Genomic DNA, 25,138 nt, shown 5'->3' with positions numbered 1-25,138 from the left:
GTGGGACTAGCGTAGATGGGGTATCTTTGTCCGCATGATCACATTGGGCCGAAGGGCCTGTTTCCGTGCTGTGTAACTCTATGACTAATTCATAACTTTTCAAAGAATACAAAATTTAAGGTAATTGGCAAAAGAACCAAGGGTGACATGAGAATGCTGTTTATGCTATGAGCTGTTTGTCTCTTCGAATATGGTTCCTGACAACTGTGGGGCAACACGGTGGTGCAGCGGTAGAGTTGCTGCCTCACAGCGCCAGAGACCCGGGTTCAATCCCGACTACGGGTGCTGTCTAAACGGAGTTTGTACGTTCTCCCCGTGACCTGCGTAGGTTTTCTCCTGATGCTCTGCTTTCCTCCCACACTCCAAAGACTCCCACACTACAAAGGTTTGTAGGCTAATTGGCTTCGGTAAAATTGTAAATTGCAATTGATAGTGTTAGTGTGCGAGGATCGCTGGTCGGCACAGACTCGGTGGGCTGAATGGCATGTTTCCGTGCTGTATCTCTAAACTAAACTAAATGGAGGATGAAGCAGATTCAGCAAAGACTTTTGATAAGGTATTTGGATACATTTGCCAGGCTGTGGAGAATGAGAAAGGGCCTGAGCACAGCTGTTTATTCCGGGGCTGCTTAGGCCTGGTTCTTTCCAGTGTGGGATGTGGTTACAATTTCAAAGTTCGATTGTCATTCTGGAAATTTGGTGAAACACCTGTACAGAGTGAATTTGGCGAGGATGTTTCCACTAGTGGGAGAGTCTTGGACCAGAGGCCACAGCTTCAGAATTAAAGGACGTACCATTAGAAAGGGGATGAGGAGGGATTTCTTTAGTCAAAGGGTGGTGAATTTGTGGAATTCATTGCCTCAGACGGTCAAGTCAATGGATATTTTTTAAGGTAGAGATTGGCAGATTCGTGTTTAGTACAGGTGTCAGGGGTTATGGGGAGAAGGCAAGAGAATGGGGTTGAGAGGGGAAGATAGATCAGCCATGATTGAATGGTGGAGTAGACTTGATGTGCCAAATGGCCTAATTCTGCTCCTAGAACTTGTGAACATGAATTGTGAACACACTTATGCTGATGTCAGGTGCATTATAATGTCATCGTGCATGCAACACTCACTCTGAGCTGTGCTGGGGGATTGGATTTGCATGGCTCTGTTCAGACGATTGATTGCTGGTTAATGCTGGGGTTTTTTTGTGCAGCAGCACGATTGAAAGAATGTCACCCAGAGCTGATCCCAGACTTTGTATCAGACTGGGGTAGACCGCCTTTTATTTAATAACTTATCTAAACTCCAATAAGCCCCACCCTTCCCTTGCAGTTCTGCCATCCTTCCCACCGCTGCACTCAGCCACTGAACTCTTTGCGTAGGAAGGAACTGCAGACGCTGGTTTAAACCGAAGATAGACACAAAATGCTGGAGTAACTCAGCGGGACAGGCAGCATCTCTGAAGAAAAGGAATACCTGAACTCTTTCTCCCTCGGGATCACCAGGTTGTGACTATGCTCCGAGAATTGCCTGCTATTTTCTTGGCTCACCTCAACAGTCATGTGTGTGCAAGGTTGTTCAATAATCCCCAAAGCCTTGTTAGACACGTCTGAACGTTAAAACGTTTTTTTACTAGTTTATCACTAACATAGTTGCCATGCATTGGCCAATTAGCATCTCTCTGGGCATCAATTAATTTCCAGGCCTCGCCTTAATGGCAGGCAATAAACCTTTGTGTTGCAAACTAATGGTTTTGCATAAACACAAGGAACTGCAGATGCTGGAATCTTGCGTCAAACACAAAGTGCTGGAGTACCTCAGCCGGTCAGGCAGCATGGAGTCTGAAGAATGGTCCCGACCACAAACGTCACCTATCCATGTCTTCCTGAAATGCTGCCTGACCCGCTGAGTTACTCCAGGATTTTGTGTTCTAAAGGGTTTGCACACAAATTTTGCAATACCATCTCTTAGTAAATTGCGATTTGGGGCTGATTCACAGAACATATATTGACAAGGAAAGAATGCAGACATCTACAAGAAACCCAGAGGTGGTGTAAATGTTAATAGTTAATGATAAAGTTGCCTTGTGTAATTTAGTTTAACTTAATTAATCTTGTCTGCAAAAAGCTTTTCACTATAAACCGGTACACATGACAATGAACAAATGTAAGCAAACCCCACACCCTTGTGCCATTATGAAGGTTTTATTGTCAAAATGAAGCACTATAATGAATAAATATTCCATCAGGCCTGGACAGAGTGGGTGGAAAGGATGTTTCCACTAGTGGGAGAGTCTAGGACCAGAGGCTCTAGCCTCGGGATACAAGGATACAAGGACGTCTCTTTAAAAAGGAGATGAGGAGGAATTTCTTTAGTCAGAGGATGGTGAATCTGTGGAATTCATTGCCACAGATGGCTCTGGAAGCAGTCAATAGACAATAGACAATAGAAAATAGGTGCAGGAGAAGGCCATTCGGCCCTTCGAGCCAGCACCGCCATTCAATGTGATCATGGCTGATCATTCTCAATCAGTACCCCGTTCCTGCCTTCTCCCCATACCCCCTGACTCCGCGAAACTTAAGAGCTCTATCTAGCTCTCTCTTGAATGTATTCAGAGAATTGGCCTCCACTGCCCTCTGAGGCAGAGAATTCCACAGATTCACAACTCTCTGACTAAAAAAGTTTTTCCTCATCTCTGTTCTAAATGGCCTACCCCTTATTCTTAAACTGTGGCCCCTGGTTCTGGACTCCCCCAACATTGGGAACATGTTTCCTGCCTCTAACGTGTCCAACCCCTTAATAATTTTATACTTTTCGATAAGATCCCTTCTCATCCTTCTAAATTCCAGTGTATACAAGCCTAGTCGCTCCAGTCTTTCAACATATGACAGTCCCGCCATTCCGGGAATTAACCTAGTAAACCTACGCTGCACGCCCTCAATAGCAATGGATAATTTTAAGGTGGAGATTGAAAGATTCTTGATTAGTACGGGAGTCAGGGGTTATGGGGAGAAGGCAGGGGAATGGGGTTAGGAGGGAAAGATGGATCAGCCATGATTGAATGGTGGAGTATTCAATTGTGGGTGATTGCTTGTAGAACTGTGCATGACCAGTAGAGGGCAGAACTGCATTATACCAGGTCTGTGCATGATTGATGTCAGGTCCTGCCTATCCTGCAAAAAATGCCTGTGACCTTTTCGTAGATGTGAACAACATACATATTAACGCCTTCCACAATTCATGGACCGTGTGGAGTTCAGAATATTAACTATTTAAAAAATGGAGACCTTTGGAGAATTTCAAAGAATCTGAAAAGTATTTTTTGATTTTGATGTTATCGCTTCTTTGCGGAGACCCTGAAGTAAACACTCAACATTACACTGCTTAGGAGATGCTCCCTTTTGATTACAGTGTTTCAAAGTCTCCAAGAATCACTTTTTGAGGGAGTTCAACCACTCTCTGCATCACTCAATTGAAACTCGCATTCCCTTGTTCACCAGTTTATGCAGTAAAACGATGCAGTATTGTAGGCTAGTCTGATTAATAAAGAGTCGAGAGTGTTTTATTGTCGTATGCCCCAGATAGAACAATGAAATGTATGATATAATGCAGTACCGTCCAAATCTATTGTGACCAGTCATAGATGAGAACCAGTCGACAAATGTTTACCTATTACCTCTTGACTAATACAAGATGAGAATCCTATCCTGGTGAGTAATTGATCATTTTAAAACATCCTTTCTCATTCAACCAATTAGTCAATGTCAGTCAGTGGCACCTTTAGTGGAATGGGCAAAAAGAGTGAGATTAATGTGGAACTGCAGGGATAAGCACCTACAGAACGTTTATAAGCATTTTAGAATAGAGAGAATATTAACTATAGAAGCCTTTAAGGTTGAAAGCACACAAATAATTGTGGTAAAATTTTATAAGATCTAGGAGCAGAATTAGGCCATTCAGCCCATCGAGTTTACTCCACCATTCAATCATGGCCAATGTATTTTTCCATCTCAACCCCATTCTCCTGCCTTCTTCCCATAACCCCTGACACCCTCACTAAACAAGAATGTCAAACTCCACCTTTAAAATATCCATTGATTTGGCCTCCACAGCCTTCTGTGGTAATGAATTCCACAGATTCACCACCCTCTGACTGAAGAAATTCCTCTTCCTTTCTAAAGGTATGTCCTTTTAATTTGAGGCTATGGTCTCTGGTCTTAGACTCTCCCACTAGTGGAAACACCCTCTCCAAATTCACTCTATCCAAGCTTTCCATTATTCGGTAAGTTTCTATGAGGTCCCTCCTCACCCTTCTGAACTCCAGCAAGTACAGGCCCAGTGCCGTCGGATGCTCATCACGTTAACCCAATCATTCCTGGGATCATTCTCGTAAACCAACCCCTTGACCCTCTCCAGCACATCCTTCCTCAGATTTGGGGCCCAAAACCACTCATAATACTCCAAATTGCTATCAGTTTCTCCTGCTTGCAGATAAAGGTAACTTTACAAGAATTCTCACCAGAGCTCTTGCCCATATTTCATGCATGGGAACAGAAACTAGGGGAGTGATAAAGCTTTTGAGAGTCACAACTGTTAACCCCGCTGTAGATGGCCAGGATCAAGAATTACCCGTAAATCAGGAGGGAGGGACTGCAAGCAATGATTTAGCACTTCAGTTTCCAATTTAATTTGGGACTTGCACATCCTGTAATATTCAAGCCTGCTCTGCATGTGTCTGGTTAGTCTCAGTGTTTGCAGACTCTTGCAAGATTAGACCTGAAATAGCAGACCTCGACAATGAGCAAATAGATGCAAGAAACACTAACTGCTCCATGGCATTTACTTGGTATTTGAGCATTGTACAGAGTGGGTGGCGGACAGGAAAGCTGGCAAACACAGGACTTTATAGTGTTTCACGTTCAATAGTTCAAATGTATCCAGGAGCATTTTATCAAGTAGAACTAATGAATATATTTTTGGATTGCCATTTCATTAGTCATTCCTTGATTAAATCTTAATCAAATAACTTAGTACATTGCATTATTTGATGGAATTTTAAGCACTTTCTCCTCCCAAATACACATTGAAGCCAAACCCAACACAAATGAATAAGATGGATTCAAGGAACTGGAGATGCTGGATTAAGAAAAATACACCAACTGCTGGAGTAGCTTAGCCGGTCAGACGGCATCTCTGGAGAACACGGATAAGTGATGTTTCGGTTGAAACCCTTCTTCAGACTGACGTTTCGGGTTGGGACCATTCTTCAGGCTTTCACTTTGGGTCGGGATGTTTCTTCGGGCGGCTTTTCAGACGGCTGCCTGAAGAAAGGTCCCGACCCGAAACATCACCTATCCACATTCTCCAGACCTGCTGACTGACTCCAGCACAATTATTTTTTTTCAAATTAAAAACGGTGTTATTTTGGGTCAGTAAATACAAGCTTTTAAATTGGATTAATACATGCATGCAGTTACTTACTTACTTTGTGACTTATAAACAGCTGGTATAATAAAGAAACAAATGACCCATAGAAGCATGATAAAGATGTAGGATATGGAGGCGCATGGATTACCTGCAGGCAGAGGAGATTCATTTAATTTGAGGATGATGGCACCGACGTTGGGGGCCGAAGGTCGTGTTCATGTGCTCCACTGTTCTATATTCTATGACCCATTTTTTGAGAACTATGTAAATTGTCAGTGAAACTGTGAGAATTAAAACTCAAGAACTCTAATTATATTGCAGTAAAAACTGAACCAATTGTAACTTGAGAGGAAACTTCAGATTTCTGTGATAGGAGCATAAAATCTGGCGACATTCCATTTTCATTTTTGTAAAAGAAAGCAAATAATTTTGAATTGGGGGAATAAAAGCGCCCTATGCTTAAAAAACCCCCCAGTGCTGGAGTAACTCAGCGAGTCAGGCAGTATCTGTGGAGGAAGTGGATAATCGAGCCGGGATCCTTCTTCAGAGTGAAGCCAAGGACATTGTTTAGCATATGATGAGCTTGACAGCACTGGGCCTGTACTGGCTGGAGTTTAGAAGATTGAGGGGGGACCTCATTGAAACTTACAGAATAATGAAAGGCATAGATAGAGTGGATGTGGAGAGGATGTTTCCACTGGTGGGAGAGTCTAGGACCAGAGGTCATAGCCTCAGAATTAAAGGGCACTCTTTTAGAACGGAGGTGAGGAGGAACTTCTTTAGTCAGAGGGTAGTTCATCTGTGGAACTCATTACCACAGAGGGCAGTGGAGGCCAAGTCAGTGGATATTTTTAAGGCAGAGATAGACAAATTCTTGATTGGAACAGGTGTCAAGGGTTATAGGGAGAAGGCAGGAAAATGGGATTAGGAGGCAGAGATCAGCCATGATTGAATGGCGGGGTAGGCTCGATGGGCTGAATGGCCCAATTCTACCCCTGGGACTTGTGAACTTGCCATACGCCAACAGCGGGCCTGGATCGCTTGCCGCGGAGCCCGGCCCCTGCTTGCCCACAAAGACCGGCAACCAGAGAGGAGGGTGGAGGGAGTTGGCAATGGATGCTGGGCCAGGTATGGAAGGAAGAACCGAGCGCTCTTGCGTTCCGTGCCCTGGAGGTCGGCTGCGGGAGGCGTCCTTGGAGCACGAAGGTTGAAGATGGCCGGGCAAGGAGAGGGACGATGGTTCACGGGACAATTGCAATGGGCCTCTGCGGCCAGCTGCAACTGGCTGTGAAATGGTACCTAAACCTGGCCATTTGCATATACATTCGGCGGGTTGTTTGGTACATGTGATAGTTATGGAACCAGTAAAGCATTGAGACATTCTGTACATTCCCTCCACAGATGCTGCCTGGCATGGTGAGGCACTCCATCACTTTGTGTTTTACTCAAGGTTCCAACATTGTGCAGTTCCCTGTACATGATGTCGATGGAAGTACACAACAGTATATAAGACCTGATGGAAGTACTATGTAAAATTGTGAGAGGCAGTAGATGGGGTAGACAGTCAGAGTCTTTTTCCCAAGGTGGAAATGCCAAGACAAGAGGGCAGAGCTATGAGGCGACTTTGAAGGAGATGTGCAGGACAATTTACACAGAGGGTGGTGGGTGCCTGGAACATGGTGGTGCAGACAGCAATGGCAGTCGGGGTTAAGAGGCTTTCAGACAGGCACATGGATATGCAGGGTGTGGAGGGATATGGATCACATGCAGGCTGCACAGGGTGTGGAGGGATATGGATCACGTGATGAGATTAGGTTAACTTGGCATGATGTTCGGTGTGGACGTTGTGGGCCGAGGGGCCTATTATGTGCTGTGCTGTTCTTCTAATTTAAACTGAGTAAAAAGGAAAGTAACTTCTTCCCATTCTGTGGCCAGCTGCTGTTTTTCTTTGGGTCATTCGGACTCTGCCTAATGCTGACTCAGCAGACCAGGTGCTGGGGGAGGGGGAGGGGGGGAGAGGTGGAGGGGGGGTGGAGTGTGCACTGGCTCAATGGTTCTTTACTGTCATGTATGGACTGTATAGTGAAACTCTTTTTGCATTGTTCTCACATGCACGAGTCGCCATATTTTGGCGCCATTTACAAAAGAAAAAGTCCCAAGTCAAAAGAGAGTCAGATATAGCTCTTCGGGCTAGCGGAATCAAGGGGTATGGGGAGAAGACAGGAACGGGGTACTGTGTGGATGATCAGCCATGATCACATTGAATGGCGGCACAGCACAGAAACGGGCCCTTTGGCCCAACTTGCCCATGCTGGCCAAGATGCCCCATCTAAATTGGTCTCACCAGTGTGTATTTGCCCAAGGGTCTCATTTAGTAACAAGCTATCAGAGTCTCCTTGCGAAGTTGGTAATACGATACGATAGAACTTTATTCATCCCCGGAGGGAAATTGGAGGGAAATCATATATTGTCTTTCCGCTGACTGGTTAGCACACAACAAAAGCCATTCACTGGACCTCGCCACACATGACAATACGCTAAACTGAACTGACAATGTGCCAGGGCTACACTGTGTGATATGCACTACTCTACCTACACACAGCACAGTGATTGCAATCCTTTTACTCACCAGCTTGTACATCTGCACATGTTATCGAACAAAGGGCTGGAAACAGCTGCTTCCCCCCAGCAGCTTTGACTGATTGATATTGATATGAATTAATTCCAATACTGCTTAATTTCATATCCAAATATTATCCAATGTTATCTTTCTCTTCGGACGTTTGTTCATGAATTATTTATGGATGGGAATGGTTGAGAGGGATATGGGCCAAATGCAGGCGACTGAGAGTAGATTAGATGGGGCATCTTGGATGGCACGGATAAGTTGGGCTGAAGGGCCTGTTTCCATGCTGAAGGTTCAGCAATAGACTGCTGCATCTCACTTGCTGGTGACAGCGTAGTTAAAGTTTTGGGTTTATTATTGTCATGTTTATTGAGGTACAGTGAAATGCTTGGCACACTATCCAAACGGATCATACATAAATGCAATCAAGTCAACCTTGGATTCATTAGGTGGAGGAAAGGGGAAGATTCAGAGTGCAGAATGTCGTTCTCAGCATTGTAGCACACCAACTCCACACACACAGACCAATGGCCACAAAGGGATATAGATGAATCGGACAGTCCCCTAGCTTATGCTTCTCCAACTTTAGATAGTTCCTCTGTCCCTCTCTTCCCCTCCCCCTTCCCAGTTCCCCCTCTATCTTCCTGTCTCCACCTATAGCCTTCCTTTGTCCCGTCCCCCCTGACATCAGTCTGAAGAAGGGTCTCGACCCAAAACGTCGCCCATTCCTTCTCTCCTGAGATGCTGCCTGACCTGCTGAGTTACTCCAGCATTTTGTGAAATAAATACCTTCGATTTGTACCAGCATCTGCAGATATTTTCTTACCCAAGCTTATGCAAGGTCCATTTCGGAAGGCCGATAACAGAGGGGATAACATAAGCTGTTCCTGAGGTTGTCCTCGGACAGTACCCAAGCTTATGCAAGGGCCATTCAGAAGGCTGATAACAGAGGGGGTAAAGTAAGCTGTTCCTGAGGTTGTCCCAACTTGCTACCATGTGTAATGCTGTGCAGTGTTAGCTCATCAACCATCTTAAAATGAGGTCTGGAGGTTTAAAGTCACCAGATTCTCAGTTTGTGTCGGCCACCCTGCCTTCCAACTGACCAATTCCACTCATCCAACTTGGCCATGCCCTCATGCATCCAACCCGATGTAAAACTGGACTTTGGTTTCCATAGTCTTTGGTGAATTTACCAAATTGCACGAGTACTTTTTAAAGGTTTTCGTGAGTTATAGGAGCAGAATTAGGCCATTCGGCCCATCGTGTCTACTGCACCATTCAATCTTTCTTTCCCTCTCAACCCCATTCTCCTGCGTTCTCCCCATAACCCCAGACACCCGTACTAATCAGGAATCTGCCAATCTACGCCTTAAAAATACCCAATGACTTGGCCTCCAGAGCCATCTGTGGCAACAAATTTCACAGATTCACTACCCACTGAATAAGAAATTCCACCTCACCTCCTTTCTAAAAGTTTGTCCTTTTATTGGTTGAACTGAATTAAAAGGTTTATAACCACTGTCTAAATCTTCACATTTTTAACTGTTGCTCATGAAGATGCCAAAGTACCTCTCAAAAATAAATCATAACTCAAGCCCTGGACATCTGACTTCCAGAGTAATGTCCAGCAAGGTGCTAATTAATGTTAAGGATGTTATGAGAGTGATCTTCCTTTTAACCGTGTGTCTCTACTCTGTATGATCGTAGTTTTTCAGAACTAAACGATCTCTTAAGTAGATTCCTCCTAAAACCTTTGAATCTGGTGTGTTAAATGTACAAGCGGAAACAAGATGACGTGTGAATATTTTGGTGTGTTTTATTTCCAGTATTGTTCAGGATGTGGACAGGATGTACATTCCACTGTTAGACGCGCTGTTAGAGGCATAGTTTGCTGCAGTACCTTTCTGAAAACAAGTCATTGATGCAGGGCAGAGAAATGGAAACAGCAGTGTATTTCAAAGTCTCAGACTCCCAAGTAACTATCGCCGGTAGGTGAAGCCTTTACAAGCATCCTGCTTTGTTAGATGTTGAATTGATCATTCAGTTGAAGTAAAACTCCCCCAAAATATGCTCAAATATATCGTGGCAGTTTTGATGAAGGAATGATTATAATAGTGATGTTTCATTTTCTCTGTGAATATCCTTAACGTGTGAATACAACGACATTTGATATACTATCAGTACTATTCAATACTGATCTAGCAACAGTACTGTAGATTGAGATTTTGCATATACTAATATCTCGGTCAAAAATATTGAATGTTGTTTATGGCTCCATATCCAAGTGTAATGGGAAAATTGAGTGCAATGGAATAGTTTGTTACTTATTTGTATTTATATGAAGAAAATTGCATTAATTTATCCGGAATTCTGTGAAATAGTGTGCTGTTTACGGCTATGAAGTGTACTAACCACAATCTAGCATAGAAGAACAGGGAAGTTATGATAAACTCTTAAAACATACTGGATCAGTTCCAGTGGAAGCACTGTGTGTAATTCAGAGCAACACGTCTCTTACCAAGGAGATGAAAGCATTGGAGAGAGTACACTAGAGATGTCTTGGAGTTGCTTTAGGGGTAAAGGACTATTGTAAAGGACAAGCAATAGTTTTCCTTGGAGCAGAGATAGATGAGTGGAGAAACTGAAGGAAGCAGTCAAAGAGGTGAAGATGTTAAGATAGTGCCTAGAGAAAGTTTTTCCAGTGAGGATACAAACACAATCTATTTGCATAACAAGTGGTTAGGGATTACAATTCACTGCCTGGTTCAACAGTAGCTTTGAAAATAGAAATAGACACTTGAAGAGATATTGGTGTAGGGTCATGAGTGGGAATAAGGAGATTGCTATTCAGAAAGGAACAGCTCCTGACCCCCACTTCGACATCCACCAACTGATTATTACATTCTTGGCCACTCTATTCCTTGGCTGAGTCACTGATGTGAGACACAAAATGATATAAGATGCTTTAATATTGAGTTAATTTTCCAAAATTGGTTTCTGAAAGAGAGCTTGGAAATAAAGAAATAAAGTTAACACCAAGTGCTGGAGAAACCCAGCAGGTCAGGCAGCATCTCTGGAGGACATGGACAAGTGTTGCTTCGGTTCAGAATTTGGCTTCATTCAGGTTGGGGCATGTCCAAAGAAGAGCCCTGATCCGAAACAGAGATGCAGCCCGATCCACTGAGTTACTCCAGCACTTTGTGGGTTTTTGGAATCCAGCATCTGGAGTTCCTGTACCTCCAAAAGAATAAACTTATCAGATTGAAGTTGCATCGTAATAATGTGTACCTTCATCTTCGATGTGCCTCTATTCATCCATACGTTTATCCATTTAGGTGGCCACCTTTACCCAGCTGTGATGGTGCATGTAAAATCATATTATTATCAGTTGCTGATTGCCCTTGTATTTATCCTGCTATCTTGAGGCTGTCATTCCAATTCCTCCCTGGATAACAAGGAAATGAAGTTAACACAAAGCTAAGTTGCAAGCAGTCAAAGGTTCAATGGTACTTTATTATCACATGTACTTTGGTACAGTGAAATTCCTTTATTGTATATAGTTCAGTAAGAACCTTAATATGCATAGACACAAAAGGCTGGAGTAACTCAGCGGGTCAGGCAGCATCTCTGGAGAGAAGGAATGGGTGATGTTTCGGGTTGGAACCCTTCTTCAGACTCCCCATTTAGTTTGGGAAGGAACTGCAGATGCTGGTTTAAACCGAAGATAGACCCAAAATGCTGGAGTTACTCAGCGGGACAGGCAGCGTCTCTGGAGAGAAGGAATGGGTGATGTTTAGGGTCGAGACCCTTCTTCGGACTGAATGACACGGGAAACCTTTCCTTGACATACCCTGAGGAAATTTTGCAGTGAGAAACTTACTTTACATGGGCACAATTATACGTAAGTACAAGTGTATGAATAGTAGATACACGGAGGCAGTACACCAGCGTCGCCATGTTTCCAACGCCATCTTGTACCCTTCAAGTTGAAAGTTGCTAGAAACGTTGGTCTCCATTTGGCCATAATGGCCCGATGTCCTGGCAGTGGCACTGGTGGAATTGCAAGGATCAGACAATGTTGTTGATGTCCCCTTCTTCTTCTTCCTCTTTCATGCCCATCATCCACGTTTCAAATGTTGACATCGCTGTCATCATCCGTCCTGAAAAGGGCGCAAGCTTCCGGCGACAATCAGTGGGAGCCGTCACGTGTTGCAATAGATGATGGTGGTAGCAGAATTAGCTCAGGACACTTCCAGTTTCCAGCCCCACGACGTGGACGCTTCTGCTATGGGGCCGTGATGTCCTCCACCACTGCTCTGTGCCACTGCAGGCCGCGTTCGATCCGGGCGCACGGCCATTTGGAACGGCCCCTGATCCAATCGAACCGCAGTCACGACATAACCCTTCTCTTTAGAATTGATCCACAGAACACACTGAGCTCTGATGTTACAATCCAGCTATCAAAAAAAATTGCAAAACTAGTGCTCAAGCGATATGCTTCAAAATTTGTGCAATTTCAACGCCATTGAAAAAAATGATGCAATTATCGGCAGCTATGCCAGGGAGAGTGATGGTTGTGCAATTCAAATGCGGCAGGACATTTGTCAAGCAGTAAATTGCTGGGAAGTCTTGACTATTTGTGCTAATGCATTCATGATCTTAGAAACATAGAAAATAGGTGCAGGGGTAGGTCATTCAGCCCTTCAAGCCAGCACCGCCATTCAATATGATTATGGCTGATCATCCAAAATCAGTACCCTGTTCCTGCTTTCTCCCCATATCCCTTGATTCCGTTAGACCTAAAGCTATATCTAACTCTCTCTTGAAAACATCCAGTGAATTGGCCTCCACTGCCTTCTGTGGTAGAGAATTCCACAGATTCACAACTCTTTTCCTCTTCTCGGTCCTAAATGGCCTACCCCTTATTCGTAAACTGTGGCCCCTGGTTCTGGACTCCCCCAACATGGGGACCATTTTTCCTGCATCTAGCCTGTCCAATCCCTTAATAATTATATTTTTTTATAAGATCCCCTCTCATCCTTCTAAATTCCAGTGAATATAAGCCCAGTCAATCCATTCTTTCATCATATGTCAGTCCTGCCACCCCAGGAATTAACCTGGTTAATCTACGCTGCACTCCCTCAATAGCAAGAATGTCCTTCCTCAAATTAGGAGACCAAAACTGAACACAATACTCCAGGTGTGGTCTCACCTAGCCCCTGTACAACTGCAGTAGGACCTCCTTGCTCTAATGCTCAAATCCTCTGGCTATGAAGGCCAACAAGCCATTTGCTTTCTTCACTGCCTGCTGTACCTGCATGCTCACTTTCAATGACAGATGTACAAGGACACCCAGTTCTCATTGCACCTCCCCTTTTCCGAATCTGACACCATTTGGATAATAATCCGCTTTCTTGTTTTTGCCACCAGAGTAGATAACCTCACATTTATCCACATTATACTGCATCTGCCATGCAACTCACCCAACCTATCCAAGTCACCCTGCATCCTCATAGCATCCTCTTCACAGTTCACTCGGCCACCCAGCTTTGTGTCATCCGAAAATTTGGCGATGTTACATTTAATTCTTATGTCTAAATCATTAATATACATTGTAAATAACCGGGGTCCCAGCACTGAGCCTTGCGGCACCCCACTAGTCACTGCCTGCCATTCTGAAAAGGACTTGTATACACTGGAATTTAGAAGGATGAGGGGGGATCTTATTGAAACATATAAGATAATTAGGGGATTGGACACATTAGAGGCAGATAACATGTTCCCAATGTTGGGGGAGTCCAGAACAAGGGGCCACAGTTTGAGAATAAGGGGTAGGCCATTTAGAACGGAGATGAGGAAGAATTTTTTCAGTCAGAGGGTGGTGAAGGTGTGGAATTCTCTGCCTCAGAAGGCAGTGGAGGCCAGTTCGTTGGATGCTTTCAAGAGAGAGCTGGATAGAGCTCTTAAGGATAGCGGAGTGAGGGGGTATGGGGAGAAGGCAGGAACGGGGTACTGATTGATAGTGATCAGCCATGATCGCATTGAATGGCGGTGCTGGCTCGAAGGGCTGAATGGCCTACTCCTGCACCTATTGTCTATTGTCTATTGTCTATTGACCCGTTAATTTTCTTTTGTATAAGGGAAATATCAAGGTACTTTTTGTTTCCCTGCATTCTCTTGCATTAGGCCCAAGAACCTCGAGCATTCAACGGGCTTTCACTCTTGTAAAGTTTTGAAATGTGGTTTGAATCAGAGGTAGACACAAAATGCTGGTGCAACTCAGCGGGACAGGCAGCATCTCTGGAGAGAAGGAATGGGTGACGTTTCGGGTCGGGACTCTTCTTCAGACTGAAGGCTTACTATGCTCTCTTCAAAAAGGAGAACAATAATGTACCTCGATGGAACCCCGATAACTCCTGGTGGCGCAGTGATCTCAGTTTCCAGAGCCAATGTCAGTAGATCCTTCTCAAGGGTCAACCCTAAAAAATCATCCAACCCTCAGTGGTGCATCGGAATTATGTTTTCAATATCTGCATGGAACAACATCTGCATGGCTGGAGGTTTCACATGGGCTTGATGTGAGAGGGGAGAGGGACATCTTTATTCAGGGGCATCTTTATTCGCTCAGAGGGCAGCCCGTATCTGGAATGAGCTCCCGGACGAAGCGGATACAATTACGATTTTTTAAAGATATATATGGGGAGGATAGATTTAGAGGGCTATGGGGGAAATAGAACGAGCCGAGATTGGCAACTTGATCGGCGTGGTGGGCCGAGGGGCCTGTTTCCGTGCTATACAGCTTCATGACTATGACTGTGTTGGAGAGTGTGTTTGAGGTACTGCTGCTGCTCCTCAATAATGATCCTTTTCATTGATGGCTCCTGGGATGATGGCTCCGTCCATTGATATTTTGAACCGTCTCCAGCCATTGTCCTGTGGCAAACGTAGGCTTCATCTTCTTGCAACTGGGTAAAAATAACTCCATGCAAATGCACGCAGTCACCAGAAATATGTGATAGTAGACCACATGAAACTTCTTCTAGAACAGTCCACAATCAAACCTCTTCCTCTCTTCATTTGAACTCTTTCAAACTGGGTTAAAAGGCAGCCATCTCATGCTTTCCCAAGTGACCCCTTCAGATGTTCCTCCTTTTCAGATGTTCCTCCTCTTTCTGGCTACTGCTGGAGTCGTTGTTATGGCCTTCAATTTTCAATTACAAATCCAGGTTATCAAATAATATTCTTCATTAATACCGTCACAATTGGCATACTGGCACAAATGGTAGAGTTGCTGCCTCACGGCACCAGAAGACCAATATCCAAGCCTGACCTCAGGTGGAGGGTCTGTGTGGAGTTTGTATGTTCCCCTGTGACGGCATGGATTTCTCCGGGTGCTCGGATTTCCTGACACGTTCCAAAGGGAAGAAGGGTCTCGACCCGAAACGTCACCCATTCCTTCTCTCCAGGGATGCTGCCTGTCCCGCTGAGTTACTCCAGCATTTTGTGTCTACGTTCCAAAGACGTGTGGGTTTGTAGGTAAATTGGCCTATGTATATCGCCCCTAGTGTGTAATGAGTGTGCAAGAAAGTGGGATAGCACAGAACTAGTGTAAAACAGGTGATCGATGATGGGCAAGGACTCGGTGGGCCGAAGGGCCTGTTTCCATGCTGTATCTTTCAGTGAATCAATTTATTTTACAGGTTTCACAATACCATCAAAACCTTTTGGCAAATTTCAGAATCAGTGCTCTGAAGAAGGGTCTCGACTCGAAACGTTATACATTCCTTCTCTCCAGAGATGCTGCCTGTCCCGCTGAGTTACTCCAGCATTTTGTGTCTACATTATAGTAAGCCTAGAGTTCATTTGGGAGCAATGCATCCCTGTGAAATACACTCGGTTTCACCTTAACAAAGGCCCTAGAAAGCTTCGGAAGTTTGGCATGTCCCCAACAACTCTCACCAATTTCTACAGATGCGCCGTAGAAAGCACTGTATCGGAATGCATCACAGCTTGGTTTGGGAACAGCTCCATCCAAGACCGCTAAGAAATTGCAGAGAATTGTGAATGCAGTCCAGACCATCACACAAACCAACCTCCTTTCCATTGATAGACACTAAAAGCTGGAGTAACTCAACAGGGCAGGCAGAATCTCTGGAGAGAAGGAATGGGTGACGTTTCGGGTTAAGATCCTTCTTCAGACACTAGCTTTTTGTGTCTCTCTTCGCTTTAAACCAGCATCTGCAGTTCCTTCTTACACATTACCCCTTTCCATTGACTCCATTTATACCTCAGGCTGCCTCGGCAAGGCCGCCAACATTATCAAGGATGAGCTTTGCCCTGGCCACCCCCTCTTCTCCCATCGGGCAAAAGGTATAGAAGTGTAAAAATGTACACCTCCAGATTCAGGGACAATTTCTTCCCAGCTGTTATCAGGCAACTGAACCATCCTATCACAACCAGAGAGCTGTCCTGAAGATCTGTAAACAAAGTCAATACCCAATTATGTCAGGAAATTTGTCCCTGTTTTGTAAACAAGATGGTTCCACCAATTTTAATTTAAATTATCTGCTGCCTTTCAAATCCAATCTTAATATAGGTTTGGATATAAATATATTTCTCAGTCTATCAGCCATTTGTTTTGTCACACGGAACATAACAAAGGTCCTAGAAAGCAGCGAGTCATGTTATTCATTTGCATTTTAATTTAGAAAATCACTGCAAATACCAGTGATTTGTATCTTTGCATCAATTTGATAAGTTTGGAATGAAATTGGATAAATGTGTTGCTGGCTGGCTGTGTCCTGCAATACTTTGTTCCAGCTCTAGGGGGAGCTTTGAGTACAATGTTCATGGGTGTGGACTTCATTTTATCCCAAAATACCAATGCAACTTGCAGGAGTTTGAAGGAGGACCATAAAACATCAGCGGGTTTTGCGCTTCAAGGTCTAATGTCCTAACCTGCCTAACATTTCCCTCTAGCTCAGGCTATGTGTCCTGGCAACATCCTTGTAGATTTTCTCTGCACTCTTTCCAGGATTATGGCATCTTTCTTTCAACAGGGTAAACAAAATTCAACACAGTACTCTTAAGTCAACCTCACTAAAGTCTTGTACAACTGTAATATAATATCCCAACTTCCACACTCAATTCCCCTGACTGATGAAGACCAACGGGCCCAAAGCATTCTTTGCCACTCTATCTAACCTGTGACCGCACTTTCAAGGAACTGTACGCCTGTAGTCTTTCAGTGCGAAAACCGGCCCTTAGGCCCACCGAATCCGCGCCGACCAGTGATCACCCCGTACACTAACACGGCACCATAAGTTATATGTGCAAATAACAACTTTCTGCTTCCTACCTTGAAGCCAATTCTGTATCCAGTTATCTAGCACACTCTGGATCCCATTCGATCTAACCCTCCAAAGCAGTTTCCCATGTGGAACCTTATCAAGGGGCCAGCTGAAGTCTATATAGACAATGGCCATGACCTTCCCTCATCAATCTCCATGATTACTTCTTCAAAATTTGTGAAACACAATATCACACATACAAAACCATGCTGGCTACACCCGATGAACCCCATTTCTTTCCAATTTATATCTTCTGTTCAAATTATGTTAAATGGCATACTGAGAAGCCAATTTAAAACAACATTTTGCAAATTACAATCACATCCTGTAAAAAAAAAATGAGTATGAGGATAATGAAATCTGAAGGATTTAGAGATATCATTTGTGGCCAACAGCATTTCCTTGCCTTTGTTGACTGATTTAAGTATTTTGTACCCACTACAAACATATTTTGTGTTCACAGAGAAAAATGTTACCCACTGAACAATATTACCCACTGTGGATGATCAGCCATGATCACAATGAATGGCGGTGCTGGCTCGAAGGGCCAAATGGCCTCCTCCTGCACCTATTTTCTATGTTCCATGTTCTATGAACTATAAATGTTGAGACGCATGCTGCAGCTGATTGACGCAGATGATACCGATACTAATCTTTGAGTATTAAAATGTTCCAAAGCATTGACTGAATTAGTATTCCTCAGCTGCCATATTAGTCATGTTGGTCTAGGTCTATGGGTTACTAGTTCAGTAAATCGACCACTATGTCTCAGAATGGTGAACTTGCAGAATTTGGCCAGGTTTTGCTATGTGAGGGAAGAATTAATTTGAGGAACTGGAAATGTGACTGAACAGAGTGCAGTCATTAGCAAACTTCCCCAGTTCTGACCTTGTGTTGGAAAAAGCCACTGATGAAATAGATGTCAATAGTTAGAGCGAGGTAACTTGTTCTAAGCAATTCCTGCAGATATGCGCTGGGGCTGAGGTGATAGCTCCATTGAAACTTGGAACTGAGTGAACATGATAGAAGCTGTCTGAAGAAGGGCCTCGACCCGAAACGTCACCCATTCCTTCTCTCCGGAGATGCTGTCTGTCCCGCTGAGTTACTCCAGCATTTTGTGATTATCTATGGTAGAACCCAAACTGAATATCAATGAGTGAAGTTATCAATAAGCGCCACTTTTCAATCATCCCATCTGACATCCCTTCATCATGTATTGTCTTTCTACTGGCTGGATAGCATGCAACAAAAGCTTTTCATTGTACCAATGCGTGACAGTAAACTGAACTAAACCTTCTATCATTTTACTGACGATCGAGAGGAGGTTTCTGGGCAGCCTGTGGATTTTTTTTGCTATTAATGGGCAATTTTCCACTTTGCCAGATAATTGTCCATAATTATGTATGGGGAGGGGGTATGGGGAGGGACGGGGTACTGATTGAGAATGATCAGCCATGATCACAATGAATGGTGGTGCTGGCTCGAAGGGCCGAATGGCCTACTCCTGCACCTATTGTCTATTGTCTATAACTATACTGGAGTAGCTTAACTGAAGATAAAACTAATTCTAGACCACAAGTCTTCATCACTACATACGGGATTTTGTCTGTGCCCATGGTCTGTGCTGTATCCACTGCAATTATTTGGGTGATTGGAATCACTTGAGTCTTTTTTTCTGATAGTTGGAATTCTTAGCAGAATAAAGTACATCTTCTACTTGTCCCTTCAAAACCTGCCACATTTTGTCCCATCCTCTCTCCTTCCACGTTTCTTGCCACCCACCCCCCTCCCCCACAATCAGTCTGAAGAACCTGAATCATCACCTATCCATGTGCTCCAAAGCTGCTGTCTGACCCTCCGAGTTAGTTTTATTGGTCAGTTTAGTTTATTGTCGCGTGTACCGAGGTACAGTGAAAAGCCATTGTTGAGTGCTAACCAGCCAGCAGAAATACAATACATGATTACAATCGAGTCATTCGCAGTGTACAGATACATGATAAGGGAATAACGTTTAGTGGAAGGTAAAGCCAGTAAAGTCCAATCAAAGATAGTCCGACGGTCTAAAAAGGCACGGTGGCGCAGTGGTAGAGTTGCTGCCTTACAGGGAATGCAGCGCAGGAGATCCGGGTTTGATCCCGACTACGGCTGCCGTCTGTACAGAGTTTGTACGTTCTCCCTGTGACCTGCGTGGATTTTCTCCGAGATCTTCGGTTTCCTCCCACACTCCAAAGACGTACAGGTGTGTAGGTTAAATGGCTTGGTAAATGTAAATATTGTCCCGAGTGAGTGTAGGATAGTGTTAATATGCGGGGATCGCTGGTCGGCATGGGCCAAAGGGCCTGTTTCAGCCCTGTATCTCTAAACTAAACGGTCACCAATGAGGTAGATAGTAGTTCAGGACTGCTCTCTGGTTGCGGTAGAATGGTTCAGTTCCTGATAACAGCTGGGAAGAAACTGTGTGTGAATTACTCGAGCGCTTTGTGTCTCTTTTTACACATGTTGGTTTGGATAAGTATTGTTTTTCCTTCAATACCCAACAATACTGGAAATACCTCCGTCTAACAGAGCAGGCTGCCACCGTATTCTCCATAGGCAATTGGGGATACACTGACCATGCAAGTGATGCTGAAATCCAGAACATAACCAAATAAATTCAGGATGAAATGGCTTGGGAGGAGCATTCCAGTGGGCAGGATCTCCGTTGAATGAAGACATAACTAGATATTGGAAACAGTGTAGGCTGATCAGCAGAACATGAGCAGGGATACCGGGATGGAGAAAGCAATAAGTAACTTAAAAAACGACTACAAAGGTTTTGAAATCAATGCACCAAACTCAACAGAGGACGTTGAGAATTGGGGTGGTGACTGGCCAGGATTCACAATGGAAACTGATGTGTACGCAGAACTCTAGATGAGTCAGATGATGTGATCTTTGGTAGCAGTTCCGCTGTCGTTGTGGGATTAAACCTGTCAGCGCCATGAAAATAGAGAAAGCAGGTGAATTAAGAGCACAGATCATATAATTATGGGCACCGTCAAAGTATGGTGCAAGTCTCCAACCTTCCTACCACACAACTGATTAGAAACCCTGACTGTACAGGAAAGAACTGCAGATGCTGCTTTAAATTGAAGGTCGACACAAAATGCTGGAGTAATTCAGCGGGATAGGCAGCATCTCTGGAGACCCTTCTTCAGACTGATATCAGGGGGGGCGGGACAAAGAAAGGATATAGGTGGGGACAGGAAGACAGAGGGAGAACTGGGAATGGGGAGGGGAAGAGAGGGACAGAGGAAAGGCTCGCAGAGCTCACTTTATCTGGGTGTGGTTTGTAAGTGCCATTCCCATATTACTGGCATAATAACTCATGATCCAAGCTGAAAATCCAGAGGAAATGAGAGTGCAAATTTAAATTAAGCTTTTTTTTTAGGAAAAAAAGGCTGCTACCAATAAAACGGACCATAAAACTGACCATAAAACTGACCATAAAACTGACCATAAAACTGTCAGATTTGTGGTAAAATCACATCTGGTTCGCTGGTGTTAAAATCACATCTGGTGTCCTTCACAGGAGAAATTATAACTCCTGGGCTATTTTTATGTCTCTGATCCCGCCCCAAAGTGAGTAACTTTTCACCAGCCCCTGAACTAGCCTCTGCCAACATCTTCAAAGAGCAAATCTCCAGCAGATCAAGAAGGTAGTGCATCGTCACCATGTCGGAGATGAAGATATGTGATGTGCAGGTCTTATCAGTGAAAGAATGAACTTGAAAAAATGACTGAATAAAATGGAGATTTTATTGCACACCAATGGGTGATATTTTTGCATCTGACTTTTCCTTTTTTGAAAGTTTTTTCTCCCTTTTTATTGTTCAGATAATTCCTTAACATAGCAAAGAAGAGTGGGAAGACAGAGGATTGGGACTCTTTTAAAGAGCAACAAAAGTTAACTAAAAAGGCAATACGGGGAGAAAAGATGAGGTACGAGGGTAAACTAGCCAATAATATAAAGGAGGATAGCAAAAGTTTTTTTAGGTACGTGAAGAGGAAAAAAATAGTCAAGGCAAATGTGGGTCCCTTGAAGACAGAAGCAGGGGAATTTATTATGGGGAACAAAGAAATGGCAGACGAGTTAAACCGTTACTTTGGATCTGTCTTCACTGAGGAAGATACACACAATCTCCCAAATGTTCTAGGGGCCGGAGAACCTAGGGTGATGGAGGAACTGAAGGAAATCCACATTAGGCAGGAAGTGGTTTTGGGTAGACTGATGGGACTGAAGGCTGATAAATCCCCAGGGCCTGATGGTCTGCATCCCAGGGTACTTAAGGAGGTGGCTCTAGAAATAGTGGAAGCATTGGAGATCATTGTTCTATAGATTCAGGATCAGTTCCTGTGGATTGGAGGATAGCAAATGTTATCCCACTTTTTAAGAAAGGAGGGAGAGAGAAAACGGGTAATTATAGACCAGTTAGTCTGACATCAGTGGTGGGGAAGATGCTGGAGTCAATTATAAAAGACGAAATTGCTGAGCATTTGGATAGCAGTAACGGGATCATTCCGAGTCAGCATGGATTTACGAAGGGGAAATCATGCTTGACAAATCTACTGGAATTTTTTGAGGATGTAACTAGGAAAATTGACAGGGGAGAGTCAGTGGATGTGGTGTACCTCGACTTTCAGAAAGCCTTCGACAAGGTCCCACATAGGAGATTAGTGGGCAAAATTAGGGCACATGGTATTGGGGGTAGGGTACTGACATGGATAGAAAATTGGTTGACAGACAGAAAGCAAAGAGTGGGGATAAATGGGTCCCTTTCGGAATGGCAGGCAGTGACCAGTGGGGTACCGCAAGGTTCGGTGCTGGGACCCCAACTATTTACGATATACATTAATGACTTAGACGAAGGGATTAAAAATACCATTAGCAAATTTGCAGATGATACTAAGCTGGGGGGTAGTGTGAATTGTGAGGAAGATGCAATAAGGCTGCAGGGTGACTTGGACAGGTTGTGTGAGTGGGCGGATACATGGCAGATGCAGTTTAATGTAGATAAGTGTGAGGTTATTCACTTTGGAAGTAAGAATAGAAAGGCAGATTATTATCTGAATGGTGTCAAGTTAGGAGGAGGGGGAGTTCAACGAGATCTGGGTGTCCTAGTGCATCAGTCAATGAAAGGAAGCATGCAGGTACAGCAGGCAGTGAAGAAAGCCAATGGAATGTTGGCCTTCGTAACAAGAGGAGTTGAGTATAGGAGCAAAGAGGTCCTTCTACAGTTGTACCGGGCCCTGGTGAGACCGCACCTGGAGTACTGTGTGCAGTTTTGGTCTCCAAATTTGAGGAAGGATATTCTTGCTATGGAGGGCGTGCAGCATAGGTTCACTAGGTTAATTCCCGGAATGGCGGGACTGTCGTATGTTGAAAGGCTGGAGCGATTGGGCTTGTATACACTGGAATTTAGAAGGATGAGGGGGGATCTTATTGAAACATATAAGATAATTAGGGGATTGGACACATTAGAGGCAGGAAACATGTTCCCAATGTTGGGGGAGTCCAGAACAAGGGGCCACAGTTTAAGAATAAGGAGTAGGCCATTTAGAACGGAGATGAGGAAGAACTTTTTTAGTCAGAGAGTGGTGAAGGTGTGGAATTCTCTGCCTCAGAAGGCAGTGGAGGCCAGTTCGTTGGATGCTTTCAAGAGAGAGCTGGATAGAGCTCTTAAGGATAACGGAGTGAGGGGGTATGGGGAGAAGGCAGGAATGGGGTACTGATTGAGAGTGATCAGCCATGATCGCATTGAATGGCGGTGCTGGCTCGAAGGGCTGAATGGCCTACTCCTGCACCTATTGTCTATTGTCTATTGTCTATTAACCAAGACTCTCTGCTTTTGATTCCACTTAACTCTTTAGTCAAATTTAGTACATGGAAGATGCCATAGTACATGGAAGATGCCGTTTAATGTTACCAATTTGACTTAACGTGCTACTTATCCAATTTGACAGCAGCAGATCTTTCTGATCTTCATTCATTTTCGTAGTTTGCCCAAAAGGTTACTGAGAAAGGAATGTTCCTTGGTGACATTTGGATTCCAATCAGTTATTGAATTGCACATCAAGGGGGCTTCATCCATTTAAAACGATTCAAACACTTAGTTAGGTCGTAACATCATTATTTAAGTGCAATTCTTTACACCTTGTCCAACTAATCCTTCACGTGATCCACGATAATTAGATCTATTATATATTAAAGATAGACACAAAAACGCTGGAGTAACTCAGCGGGACAGGCAGCATCTCTGGATAGAAGGAATGGGTGACGTTTTGGGTCGAGAGGCAGTATCCAGAGATGCTGCTTGTCCCACTTATCCAGAGATGCTGCCTGTCCTGATGACTTACTCCAGCATTTTGTGTCTATCTTCAGTGTAAACCAGCACCTGCAGTTCCTTCCTGCACTAATATATATAGTCACGTGTGGCGGCGCCTAACGGCTGCGGCTCGCTGGCAGTCTGTTCGTCTTTTTTTTGTTGTGTGTCGGTTTTTGTTGGGATTGTTTTTGTTTTTGTTTTTTGGCTCTGTATGTGTGGGGGGGTGGGGTGGGGGAAACCTTTCCTTTTTAGGTCTCTTCCTCATGGCGCGGGGCGCGGCTCGGCCACAGGCCTTCCATCGCCCGCGGTGCCTTCCATCGCCCGGTGCGGCTAGGCCGCGGGACTTTACACCGCTGGTGCGGCTCGGCCGCGGGACCTAACATCGCCTGGTGCGGCTAGGCCGCGGGACTTTACATCGCTGGTGCGGCTCGGCCGCGGGACTTAACATCGCCCGGCGTGGCCGCGGGACGGTTCAGCGCCAGGCGCGGCTCGGCCGCGGGGCCTTCCATCGCCCGGCGCGGCTCGGCCGCGGGACTTTACATCGCTGGTGCGGCTCGGCCGCGGGACCTAACATCGCCCGGTGCGGCTCGGCCGCTGGACTTAACAGTGCCCGGTGCGGCTCGGCCGCGGGGCCTTCCATCGCCCGGCGCGGCTCGGCCGCGGGACTTAGCAGCGCACGGTACGGCCGCGGGGCCTTCCATCGCCCGGCTCGGTCACGGGACGTTTCAGCACCCGGTACGGCTCGGCCGCGGGGCCTTCAATCGCCCGGCTCGGCCGCGGGACGTTTTAGCGCCCGGTGCGGCTCGGCCGCGGGGACTTCCATCCCCTTGCGGGGACTGTGCGGGTCGGTCGGGGACGAGCTGTCTGTCCGTGGGTGTGGGGAAGAGAGTGGAAGTTTTGTTGCCTCCATCACAGTGAAGGGGTGTTTGGAGTCACTGTGATGGATGTTTGTGTTGGGGTCATGTGTCTTGTGTTCTTTTTTTTTGTGTGACTGCAATGTAATTTCGTTCGGTACCTCGGTACCGAATGACAAATAAAGCTCTGTATTCCTGTATTCTGTATAAAGTTTACCATGCAGGTACGCATTTCGTCAAATTGTTGTTTTAAAATAAATTCCGAGTTAAGTCTACAATACATTTGCTTCCTTTGTTGCCTTTCATTGTCATGCCAGTTGATTAAAGTATTTTTCAAAGGTTTTTGTTTTAAAACATTCGTCAATCACTCCGATAGACACGTCATTTAAGCTGCTTGGGTATTACAAATGTTAAATGTCACATTGCAGGGGATGAGGGAAGGTTTGTTAGCCTTAAAGCTATAAAGTTGGAGAAAGTGCTTTAGTGGTATTTGGCTGAATACTGTGCTGTCAGTTTGTGTGAAGAAAATC

General features: G+C 44.7%; 1 protein-coding gene across 1 annotated transcript in view; it reads left to right on the top strand.

The window, feature by feature from the left end:
• Nucleotides 1–9,948: 9,948 nt before the first annotated feature.
• The window catches only part of LOC144603531 (FYVE, RhoGEF and PH domain-containing protein 4-like), a 123,444-nt gene continuing 108,254 nt past the window's right edge, over nucleotides 9,949–25,138 (top strand). Inside the window, exon 1 of the mRNA XM_078416855.1 lies at nucleotides 9,949–10,027. Coding sequence (XP_078272981.1) covers nucleotides 9,961–10,027 — 67 coding nt within the window. The 5' untranslated portion in view covers nucleotides 9,949–9,960. The remainder of the gene's footprint in view (nucleotides 10,028–25,138) is intronic.

The sequence above is a fragment of the Rhinoraja longicauda genome, chromosome 20 (genome assembly GCF_053455715.1).
Source record: "Rhinoraja longicauda isolate Sanriku21f chromosome 20, sRhiLon1.1, whole genome shotgun sequence".
Taxonomy (NCBI): Eukaryota; Metazoa; Chordata; class Chondrichthyes; order Rajiformes; family Arhynchobatidae; genus Rhinoraja; species Rhinoraja longicauda.
This window is presented reverse-complemented; position numbering and strand designations above follow the sequence as displayed.